The sequence below is a fragment of the Electrona antarctica genome, assembly GCF_951216825.1.
Source record: "Electrona antarctica genome assembly, chromosome: 5".
NCBI classification, from domain to species: Eukaryota; Metazoa; Chordata; class Actinopteri; order Myctophiformes; family Myctophidae; genus Electrona; species Electrona antarctica.
In genome coordinates this window covers 24,964,635-24,977,080 of record NC_136810.1, presented here as the reverse complement: position 1 = coordinate 24,977,080, position 12,446 = coordinate 24,964,635, and the positions used below count along the sequence as shown (strand labels likewise).

Sequence of the window (12,446 nt, the reverse complement as noted above, 5' to 3'; positions counted from 1 at the left end):
GGGTTCAACGAGACAGCAGTGTCTCGTTAAGCCCCGACGTTTCCAAAACGAGCTATTGCGGATGAATCGATGGTCGTATAGAACATTTAAGCATATGGCAAGTTAACTTAAGTTATATACATTGATGCTGAGTACTAAGCAACTAATTTAGTTCGCAAACCAGAGGCCAGACAGCAGTAGCAAGTTCAACAACCACCGTTCTATTCTGTGACTTCTGTGGTGCACTGCTGCCTCCTCCTCCACCATGCAGTCCGGTCACATAGTAACTTCGTAAGTAGCCAGTGGCGGAAGGTTCCTATAACGGCCGTGGGTGTCCCCCGCCCCGCCCCCCAGCTCTTTTGGAGCTTGAAGCATACATCCTGACTCTCATGTCCTCTGTGAATGGAGTTTGGCTTGCTGTCTAATTGTGGTTGCTACACCTCAAGGAGGACAGTATAGCTGTCCTTGGCACGGACACTTTGATGACCCCTGTGTCGCTCCCGTTCCTCCCACAGATGCCACCAAGATCACGCTGGCTCCATCCAATGCGGACGTGACGGTAGGGGAGGACGCCCGCATGCAGTGTGGCGCGTCTCACGACGCCTCCCTGGACATCACCTTCGTCTGGTCAGTGGACGGCAGGGTCATCGACGTGGACAAGGAGAGCCAGCACTACGAACGCAGCGCGGTGAGAATGGCACGGCTTGAGGTTTCACAGTGAACCGCGTGTTTCCAGGAGGCTTTTTTTGAGTGCTTTGCCTGATTCAAGTTTAGTTTTCGACCCCGACCACAAAATATCAGGACTCTGCATTCTAAACTTGGTCCTGGAGACCATCCAGGTCAAATGGTATAATTATAGAAAATGTTGAGGTCACACTGATGTCCGTGATGTTTTCATTGGAATACCTGGAATGGAAAAAGGCAGCCCCCTTCTTTTTTTTAAATGAATGTGACTACAGCAACCATTTAGCATGCCATACCCAAGTAGCTCAGACTGATGTTGCCTGTGCACCGTATATCAGTTTAATAGCAATATCCGCTCACATCCATTATCGTTGACATGGCCCCACTCTCTCCTGGTGCAGCTCCCTAACCGTAAGCAGTGGTTAGCATTTCTCATTTGTCGTTATACTGGCCAAGCGCCATCATGATGATTATGATTGATGATGGCCCATTTCTATACACAACACTTTTTTCCCCCCTGTCACAAAAAGGGGGTGTATGTTCCAGTTAATGCCATTTATGTGGTATCAGCACTGCCAATATGACTCATGCAGTTTATATACTAGTTAGCTGTACCAAGTGTTACGGAAAGATGTGTTCTCATAAAAGATTGACCTTGGTTTGGCGGTCAGCAGCGAGCGTGCTCTTTCTCCCGTGACAAAGTCCGTCCCTCGCCTGTCAGCTCTTAATGAGGCGTTGGTCTAAAGCCCGATGGCTAAAGCTCCCTCCAGTTCACTTAATTGGAAGACCGAGGTTGATATCTCAATCCCTTCTGCATTGGTATGGGGTTGAAGTCCTGCTTACAGCTGTCTACCAGGCTGTAAGCTGAACCTCTGAGCGTTTTGGGGCTGATGAAATGTGCATCACAATAGTGCTGCAAAAGTTAATTGAATGAATCGATGTAATCGATCATATTAAATCATTTAGTTATTTTGCGTTCATTCGAGTATGTATGAAAAATTAAACGGATATTAAAAAAAAAACCATTTAGACCTGAGGACGATTCTACAAATGTCTTTTAATCCTGACAGTTTTCTGAAAAACTCATGTTTCTATGTCAGTGGTGCTCAACCTTTTTCATGCCAAGGACCCCCAGAATTATCTGTATTTGGCCACCGACCCCCATCTGAAAATATGTTGTTCCAGGGACCTCCAGAAGCAAAGTTTTGAGTTGAAAATACATTCAAAGATTTGCGCCACATTTTCACGAACTTTCAAAAATAGCAGACCTACAAGCTCATAGCGCGGTACTCGGTGCCACGCTATGAGCTTGTAGATCTGCTATTTTTCTATAGCTAAATTATAACATAATGCTTAAAACACCAAAAGGGGTTAAATTGGTTAAAAGAGTAATCAATAGGATAATAAGTAAGCTAAGTAAGAGGTTTGCACTAACGTTGCACCGCCGATCCCACCAATATGTCTGAGTCATACTGTCGGGGGCTTTGTCAGAGTATACCCGCTGTCTGTCTGTGTCCCTTTTACTGTATGCTCATATTATGGAGAACCCTGATGTTATTAGTATGCCATACCCTGTATATTGGCCGCATGCCCATATATGGGTGTATTGTTGGATCAGTGGTTCTGGACAACTGGTACCACATACAGTATGCAGTTCACATGACCATGCATATATGGGCATAGCGGTCGGATCTGTGGATCTGAAAACTGGGTCTCCAGCTACTGTATGCCGATGGGCATACAGTAGCCTATATATAGGCTACTCACTGTGTTGTGTTTGTCCAGAATGGAGGCTCCAGTGGGGAGCTGCTGATAAAGAAGTCCCAGCTGAACCACGCAGGACGTTACACCTGCTCCGCCCAGACCCCCGTCGACAATGTCACCGCCTCTGCCGACCTGGTTGTCAGGGGTGAGTCGTACACACACTCTCAAGCACGCACACGCATTAGGCACGCATACGCACGCACACACTGCATGCATGCATTCAAGGCTATAAGACAAAACCAGGATTATTAATAAACATGCACACAGCAGTAATAGTATGCACAAATTCAGCAACTGACAGGAGTGACAGAGTGGGAAATGATTTATATCAATGTTCATGCAATTGTGTCTGCTCTATTAAATATGAATCTAATCTCGTGTCATTCATCGCTATTCATTCTATGTCTTTAGAATAAGAAGTAGTATAAACTCTGTAAAACAGTCTGTAATATTAAATTACACTCCTAAGGCAAGCACTGGCATTTTATTCAACAAACACTGCTATGATATCCTGTGCAATGAATATACTCCTATAATATTCCTTGTTGTTGAATATTGTTTGAAAGTGGTGTGTACAGTGTGTGTGCGTGCATGCATGCTTGTGTGCGTGCGTACATGCGTGTATGTGTGAGAGAGAGACAGAGAGAAAGAACTAAAGCACACGGGCATGTTCTCCAATACACAGTCAAATCCATATAGTGTTTATCTAACTCCAAAGAGCGTACAAATGGACGAAGCCAAATGGACCCTCACGGTTCCATTTGGCGCACGCGCGCGTGTGCATGTGCATGTGCATGTGCATGTGTGTGTGTGTGTGTGTGTGTGTGGAGGAGAACATCTTGCCAGCGTTACCAGACCATAGCCTTTTTGCCGCTGGTTAATCTGTCAACCCTGAGGCTCCATGCGAGAGCGGAGACAGTAGAAAGCTCTGGAAAAAACGCTGTGGAAGGAAATGCCTCGTGTCCTGCAGCTAGGTCAACCACAGGAGATGCAGACAGTGTTGCCAGAGTTTGCGAGACAAACAAGCAGCCAGGTCTATGAAAACAAGCCCAAAAGAAGTGACTAATTAGGCCACATGAGCACTTGATACCTATATGCGTCAGCTTTAAAAAAAAATCTATCTATCTATCTATCTATCTATCTATCTATCTATCTATCTATCTATCTATCTATCTATCTATCTATCTATCTATCTATCTATCTATCTATCTATCTATCAAATCTATATTCATCCATCCATCTATCCAACACGCACGCACGCACGCACGCACGCACGCACGCACGCACGCACGCACGCACGCACGCACGCACGCACGCACGCACGCACGCACGCACGCACAGATAGAGAGAGAGATAGAGGGAGTACTGTATATTGAGTTTCGTTTTTAGATTGGATTCACGTTGACACTAATAAAGGGATGTTATTGTAACAACTGAACATTAGTAAACATATCGTGTCAGATTAGATAAGAGTAGACCCATTGGGGGCACTGTGGCTATCATTTTCACATTACTCAATACCAGAAATGTGTTAGCAGTGACAACTCAAGCAGGCTTGGAATACCTCCAGAGATCTCCCATCTCTCACCACAGCCGCTTGACGTGGCATGCCATTGATTGCGCTATACTTGTTTCCCCCCCGACCACGCGTGCGGATGTCGACAAGTACGAACCCAACACCGGCAACACACTCCGAGGCCCTTCCACCGTGTGCTTGTTATATTATGTACTTCCTGGATGATTCATCATGCTCCTACTGTTTGCACCCTCCACACATCCTGATGAGTGAGTGCCTGACTTAACCCTCTCTCCCTCCGGGCCCTGAAAGTAGCCCAGTGTTAGCGGACAAAGGGCCTCTTCAGACAGCACAAATTAAAGAGGTCTAGTTGGTGATCCGGTCGCCAGTGATCCCTGTGGTGCCCTGGGTTTGCGATGCCGCCCCCCTCGTCGCCACGACGACCGCTGTCGCTTTCAGATCAGGCGTTGACAGACGGCCAGGTGAACGCGCTGCAGCGGCGGCTGCTGCCCGTGACGTTTTTTTCCCAGAGTGGAACCAAAACACGGGGGGCCCCCTCCCCCCTCCGGGGCCGTTCCTAATGGAGTGCCAACTGCCAACAGTCGGGAAACGGAAAGAGGGGAGAGATGAAAGACAGTCATTTATCAACAGGCACATGAGGAAGCAAATCCGATACGTGAGATCGGCGCGGCCAAAAACACGTCTCTGCACCTGTAGCTTATTATTAGTCGGGGATTTGAGATAGGGCGGAGAGCTGTTTTCATATGCCGGAGCCGAGTATTATGGTAGTGTACTGTTACAGTCTAGGAACTGAGTCATGCCTGTGATCTTCTCCAGGTGTCTGTCAATATCACGAATATTCACAAGAGTTTGATTTGATTTGCGAATCGTGCTTTGTCAAGATGCCATGCACCAAAATAAAAATCCTGACTTGCACTGACAGTCGTGCTCGTCTCACTCCGACGGCCACGGGCACGCGGTCTGTCTATTTTTAAGCCCACAGGCACCACAGCATATAGCGCTTCGTCCACACAGATGCATAGAACACGTGTACAATACCTCATCCGTCACAGTGATGGGACGGATTTCTCAGAAATATCCTTAGTGTGCTTCACTACTGCTACAACTTCTCTTCAGGGAAGCGGAGTGGAGGCTTAACGGCCCCTCCAGCGCTATGTCTAATCGCCTTAGTTCTTCAGATTTGTATTCTGTGACAGAAATGAAAAAATGGAAATCCTTGGCTGATTTCTGGGGCTGTGAGTTGGACGGCTGACCCCATCCCCCCCATCCCCCCTGCCGACACATGTCTGGGTTTTCTATTAAGCCATCGTTTTACTCAAGAAGAAGAAGTGAGAAGAGCAGAGTGCCCAAGGAAAACACCGGATGAAAAAAAAATTACGCCTCAGGCTCAGTTAATATACTTATATGTCAATGTGCCCCAGGTTCTAATTTCTTAATCCATCAATCTCAGCTGATGTCTTTTTGAGAGGGGAGTTATAAGTGTGAAACCCGCAGAAGTGCTGTGTTTGATATGCATCACATACTGTACAGACTGAGCTGTCTTTTTTATGAGTGGGGGGGATTGGTGTGGAGGCATGAGGTGGTTTTAACCACACTCTCGCATCCTAATTCAGGGGCAAACATTCTGCAAAAATAGCTGATCTACAAGCTTGCAATGTGTCTAAATTCCACGCCTGCGTCTTTGGAATATGATATCCTGTTGCTGCTGCTGCTAATATACTGTGAATACGTTACACGTCAGACAACGTTTATGTGTCCCCAGCTCCCACTGACTGTATTCTCTCCACTCTTTCACACCTCCACCCACATCCTTTCCTTTCCCTCCCTATAGGGCCCCCGGGCCCCCCAGGGGGAGTGCGGGTGAGCGAGAAGACCCACAAGAGCGTGAGGTTGCAGTGGAGTCGTGGCGCAGACAACCACAGCCCCATCTCCAAATATACCATCCAGTACAGGGACTCCTTCTCAAAGGACGTGTGGACGGAAGCCACGACATGTGAGTGCTCCAGTCCACTGGCTGCTTAACCCATTCAGGCCTGACGTCGAAATTAAAAAAAAAAAGTTTTCTAAATCATGACAATTTTCGGAAAGATTTGAGGCACATTTTAACGATTTTTCAAAAATAGCAGACCTACAAGTTCATAGCGCGCCACTCGGTGGCGCGCTATGAGCTTGTAGATCTGCTATTTTTCAATAGCTAAATTATAACAATGTTTAAAACACCAAAAGGGGTTCCCGCCCCAAAATGGGTTAATGGTTAATGTGGTTAAACGCTAACGTGACATGGATGCGTTCCAGGTCTCAATGGATTAAATAAACCTCCGCCACCTTAATGCTCAGCTGGTGCTAGAATAAGGTGAGTCAGAAGAACACGAGATAGGCCTTGCAGTGCGTGGTTGCTGCGTGTTTCTTAAAAGATGGGTCAAATGTAATTTTGGGATGCCACAGTCACTCAGAATATAGGACTTTATCTCCCCGAAATAGATCATGGTTGTTTCATGGATATTTTCTGCTTAGTTCTGGGTCACTACAACCTCCTACCGTATACTTTTTTTTAACACACGGTGCTATTTCCCCTGAAACCTTGGCGCTGTAAAAAAAAAAGACAACTTGTGTCTTTCTCTGTATAGCTCCTGCAGATGTTGAAGGCAATGCAGAGGAAGCCACTGTGGTGAATCTGATTCCCTGGACAGAGTATGAGTTCAGGGTGAGTGCCACCAACACCCTGGGCATAGGGGATCCCAGCAGCCCCTCACCTAAAGTCACCACCCTGGACGCAAGTAAGGACATGAACCGACTTGAGGGCTAAATACTAACGCCGGGGTCTTCAATGTTTTGCAGGCCAAGGACCCGTAGCTGAGAGAGAGAGAGAGATGAAGCAGATGTTGCAGATTAATCTTTTTCATAGATTTAATAGTATCTATAGGTATAGTATAGTATAGGTAGCTTCATAGACTTTGCTTGACAGCACCATCATGTTGGATTTCACGTTAAAGTGTATTTTTCAGACATTTACCACTTAAAGCCTCAACACTTAGTGAACTTGAATTTCACTCTGTCTGCGAACCCCAGTAGTAACTCTGAGGACCCCTGGGCTAATGGAATAGTGTGGTATACAGTTTGTAGTTCTAAAACCCTTTTTCCAACATAGGCATTGTTATTCACGCCGAAAATAACATTATGTTGTTAAAATGAGCGAGAGAGTTTGTCCTTTTGTTGCATGACATGCGTGAAATGTAAAGTAAAGTAAGCTTTTTTGAGTCAAAATTCTTGGTAGTTGGTAAGCTATGGTTTGCTACAGAGTTTAATTTCTTAACCACATTAACCCTGGCATCGCTGTTTTATAAGCGAAAATGTATTTATTCTATAAAAAATATTTGGTTGCGACACGTTGTTGAAAATAGGTCTTTTAGTTGTTAATTTACCCCAAAGCAATCTGAAGTCATTGTGGGGGTAACTTCCAGATACAGGAACATCTTCCCTGTAGCACTTAGCATTTATTTATTTATTTTTTTTAGCCAGAATTTAGTCATACAGGTACTTGAAAGTTTGTGAAAAATGCAGGAAGGGTTGCATGTTTTATGATTCTGTTTTCCACTTAAATATTTTGTCATCATTACCGGTATTTAATTCGACCCCTGTTTTACTTACACAAACTATTACTGAGGGAATGAGTCAGCAGAAACTTCATAGAGAGGTCCCTACGACACAAGCAACGGTGCCAAATGCACCACATGAACCTTGACAAATGAGCACTTTTGGTGAAATTGTACACTGAAATTCAATTATAAAATGGAAATCACAGGCCTACAGTAACCTTTTTAAAACAATAATCCTGGCCAGAGTCGAGACCGAGCAGCTAGAATCTGGGGAGCGAGACCCGAGGCGGTCTCCCTCAGTGGTGTGCCTCCCACATGAGCGTTAAGGTGTTGCGTTTGGCGTGGGCCCCGAGACATTGATATTGTATTTGCGGGGGATAGATGTTTCAGTAGTCTGTGCCAGGGTTCAGGGTATATGGGCCTGTGTGGGTTGGCGTTGTTTGTATGGACTCTCAACATGTGGGTTCAGAGCTCTGGCGTTTGCTGTCTCGTTGTAGTTCCTGTGGTGGCGCCCTCGGACATCGGCGGGGGTGGAGGCACCAGCAGGGAGCTGACCATCACTTGGACGGTAGGTCTGGGCACTTTCCACTTTCCTTCTGTGTCTGTCTGTCTCTCTTCTCTTTCTGACTGTGTGGGGAAATGCCACAAACTTAGTTGACCAGACATGGCTCTCCATCTAAAAAGCACTCAGACAAAAAAAGACAAAGACGATATCCTGCTTTTCAGCTGACATTTGAGGTCAACCAGTGATGGAAAAAGTACTAATTTTTTTTACTTAAGTAAAAGTGAGGTTATCAAAATTTACTTGACTCATCATCAAAAATCTTTTGAAAATCGCAAATCTACAAACCCGCTTTTAGATCGGCTATTTTTGAAGGGCAGAAGTGGTTAATGTATTTTTTTGTAATAATAATCAACATCTACAAAATAACTAGTGGCTGAAGTTTTCAAAAGCTATGGACTAATACATTAAACTAGAAGTCCTACCACCTCTCTAACATGTGGGGCACGAGCGTAAGCACCTTGGCTGGCTCTATTAGCACAATGATAAAAAATTAAAAAAATTCGGCACTACATTGGGTAGAAGAGAGTTACAGTGCAGCTTTAACTACACCACAGTGTAGCACAGCAGCAGCTAAAGCTACTGTAGTGGCCAAAAGTTTCCTTCAAATCCATCACACTGCAGAGCGTCCATGACAACTGAAAAATAAACACACACACACACACACACACACACACACACACACACACACACACACACACACACACACACACACACACACACACAAACAGCTGTAAAAGCGTTCATGCCTGTGGATAATCTCTCACCCTACAGCCATAACATAACACAGTCAAAACAGTGATCGAACTGAGCTGTTATCCTCCATTTGCCTGCTACGCGGCGCCCCTTTATGGATCGCTATAGCTCTCATGGTCAAATAGGCTCTTTCTTTGCTTGGCAGAGGCCCCCGCAGCTCAGCTGGAAGATGTGGCCATGTCTTTAGAGGTTGGCATCGCCTGACACAGGCACGTCTCGCTGGACATAATGGTGTGACGATGAGCTCACAGTGTAGACGGCACAGGAGGAGATGAGACACGATAAAAGTAGAGGCTGAGACGATGCCAATGTAGCTGTGCAAGTGTCTATAACAGTTTTAAACCACTTAAACCCTATATACTGTTCTTCCTTGTCAGATAGCAAAAACTAATTCAACTCTACAAGCTCACAATGCAAGTTTAGAGCTTGCAGATCACAATTCACAACGTTCACCTATTGTGCCCAGAATAGGGACGCTAGGGTTCATGTGGTTAAATAACGCTCAGCAGTACAGTCATTCTTCAGTGTACTGTATGTAAACGACTGACTGTGGTAATGAGTCCTACTTGTGGATTAATTGGCTAATCGCTTGATGGTTCCCGGTGTTATTAGCCTGTGCAACCACAGTACTACTATGGGAGCGACTTCGGTTACATCCTGGCCTTCAAACCCCATGATGGCTTCGAATGGAGAAAGATTGCGGTGGCTGATCCCCAGGCCAGACGTTATGTCCACAAGGATCCCTCCATTCCTCCCTCGACAGAGTTCCAGGTCAAAGTGAAGGCTTTCAACAGTAGAGGAGAGGGACCCTACAGTCAACCAGCCCTAATCTACTCTTCACAGGACCGTAAGTACTGAGCGACACGCCATACGATCTCTCTCAATCCGGGACCTTGTGTGCATCACCGTGTCCACAATGGAGACCAATTAGAGCTCATACTTAGTAGATACAGTATATACAAACGTATATGTACACAAACATACGAAAGGGACCCTTTAGAGCAGGGGTTCCCAAACTGTGGTGCGTGCACCCCTTGTGGTGCACGGACGTCCTCTAGGGGGTAATGGCGGTTTCATGGTGTTATTTAACACAAATGGCTAAATCCGGTAAAATACTGTTGAGATGTATTGAGAAGCTGTGTGGTTAGAGAAAAATAGCTAAATGTGTGGCAAATCTGCAAAAAATGTGTTCATAAAGGTGTCTATCACATATGCATTTGTTCCAACCCAACTCCCTTGGGAAACTTTGTGACAGCTGCTGAAAGTCGGGGTACCATTAACAACCAATAAAATTCCCCAAATTTCATTATGCTTTAAGTAGCATGTGACGTGTCAAACTAGGGGGTTTTCATGATGCTGAATCCATTCAGAGCATCAGTTTTGCACGAAAAACACTCCTTGGGCTAAATTCGGTCATAGCCACTTGCCCAAATGTGCTGACCTCATCACATGTGTGATGACGGCTATGGTAATTTTTAGGTGTGTTTTTCGTGCAAAACTAATGCTTGCAATGGATTCAGAATCATGAAAACCCAGTTTGACATGTCACATGCTACTTAAAGTATAATGAGAATTGGAAAATCTTACCTTATATTCGCCATAATCATATTAAAAAATATATAATTTTTGGCCAAATACAACGAGACTGGGCGTTGGGGGGTGCGTCAGCTATGTCAAGAGGTAACAGGGGGTGCATGGCCAAAAACGTTTGGGGACCGCTGCTTTAGAGTGACATTAATCACATGTCAAATCAGATCTGAGCCAAGTCTCCTGAGGAGGCGCGTCTGAACGATCATCTTGACTCAATTATACTACTTAAAGGGATAGTTCAGATTTTTTTAACTTAAGTTGTATGAAATACTTGCCATTAATATAGTGGTTGCAACTGTATTAATTGATTGCCCGAGTCCCATGGTGGGAGTTCTGCTCTGGTTTTGGTCAATATTAAGTAGTTCCGGTCATTTTGTGGGGGGCACTGGGGCCACGCAGTAAAAGTAAATGAATCCACAAAACGAACGTAATTTGTATTGTTGACCTATTTCTAAAATATTAGCGCGACTTTCGTTCAACTTTGACCCCTCTATCACATGGAACTATTTTTGGGGCGTAGTGATATGGACACAAAAAACATAGTTCTGTGTGATAGAGGGGTAAAAAAAGAACGGAAGTTGCACTAATATTTTAGAAATAGGTCAACAATACAAATGACGTTAGTTTTGTGGATTAATTTACTTTTACTGCGTGGCCCCCAGTGCCCCCCACAAAATGACCGGAACTACTTGATATTTCACCAAAACCAGAGCAGAACTCCCACCACAGGACTCGGGCAATCAATTAATACAGTTGCAACCACTATATTAATGGCAAGTATTTCATACAACTTAAGTTCAAAAAATCTGAACTATCCCTTTAAGCACGCACAAAAAAAGATGAAAGAAAAAAAGTACCTTTTGGTCACCTGAAAATGTCTAGTTTTTGTAATATTGTTTAACAGTAATAAACCGTAATGAAGTTTCAACTTTGGAAGTGTGCAAGCCGTAGCTTGCGGGGAGACCATTACTCTTTTAAATAATGCCAATTAAAAACAATTAAACATTTATTACATATTATTTGGGCCCGAGCACTGCACAGTAGTGCGAAGCCCAATTGAAATCGCTGTTCATTATTCCCCAAAATTAATCGCGTTTATGAGGCGCTAAACATACTTGAAAAGTTGCAAAACGTTGCACACACATCACAAGTAGCGAAATATTACGTATTTTAACCATCTACAAAGGGGCGGGGCCTAATGGCTCAAAAGCGCCCCCTACAAAAGTTTGTGCTTGGTTTGGAAATTGATACACACCTCTATCATGTCCCGACTTACAAAAACGTATCTTGGCACCATGACCTATACCACACAGGAAGTCAGAGTTGTTTTCTTTTTTTTAGTTTTCACACAATTTATGCCATTTTTACGGGTCGCATTTTCATTCATTCAAGCCTGTTTTCTCAATTCGCTGTTTTCTGCAAGACATTACTCTATAAGCCATATCTCCAAAACTGGTGGGTCAAACTGAACAGCCATATGTCAATTTGAAGCTATGATTACCTTCTTTCATATGACATGAAAAATTCAAAAAAATCCAATGGCAGTCCCTCAGCCAAATTTGGTCACATTTGATCACTTACATTTGTTCAACTGGGAGCTGTGCCTCGGCTTTCAGTGTTTAAGTAAAACAGGGAAGAGCGCCGAACTGATTTTGTATTGGCATTTCAGGTCGCCGTAGTCTTAAGAGAGAAATTGAGGGATTCTTCAACATGCCAACACTCTGCTATTCCATCTGTCAGTGTCAGGTCACTGGTGCTCGTGTGCTGCAGAGTAGCATCCACTCAATAGCAATTCTCCTGTATAAATGTGAGGAATTTTAATACCTGCTTGAATGCAAACCCATCTTCCCCTCCATACGTCCCTCCCTCCCTCCCCTGCCTTCAGCTGGAAGGGGATTATCATGATCTATGTAGCATGAACCAGAAAGCTGATAATTTGCCCAAGGATGCAGAGCATTTAGCCCACTTATTAACTTCC

General features: G+C 44.5%; 1 protein-coding gene across 2 annotated transcripts in view; it reads left to right on the top strand.

The window, feature by feature from the left end:
• The window catches only part of cntn1a (contactin 1a), a 129,139-nt gene that overhangs the window by 104,642 nt on the left and 12,051 nt on the right, over positions 1–12,446 (top strand). For both annotated transcript variants that reach the window (XR_013790036.1, XM_079501352.1), the window contains exons 14-19: positions 495–667; positions 2,449–2,572; positions 5,796–5,957; positions 6,592–6,741; positions 8,058–8,128; positions 9,491–9,725. Coding sequence is in view for 1 of the 2 variants with exons in the window: in XM_079501352.1 (XP_079357478.1) it covers positions 495–667; positions 2,449–2,572; positions 5,796–5,957; positions 6,592–6,741; positions 8,058–8,128; positions 9,491–9,725 (915 nt within the window). In the remaining variant the exon portion in view is untranslated. The remainder of the gene's footprint in view (positions 1–494; positions 668–2,448; positions 2,573–5,795; positions 5,958–6,591; positions 6,742–8,057; positions 8,129–9,490; positions 9,726–12,446) is intronic.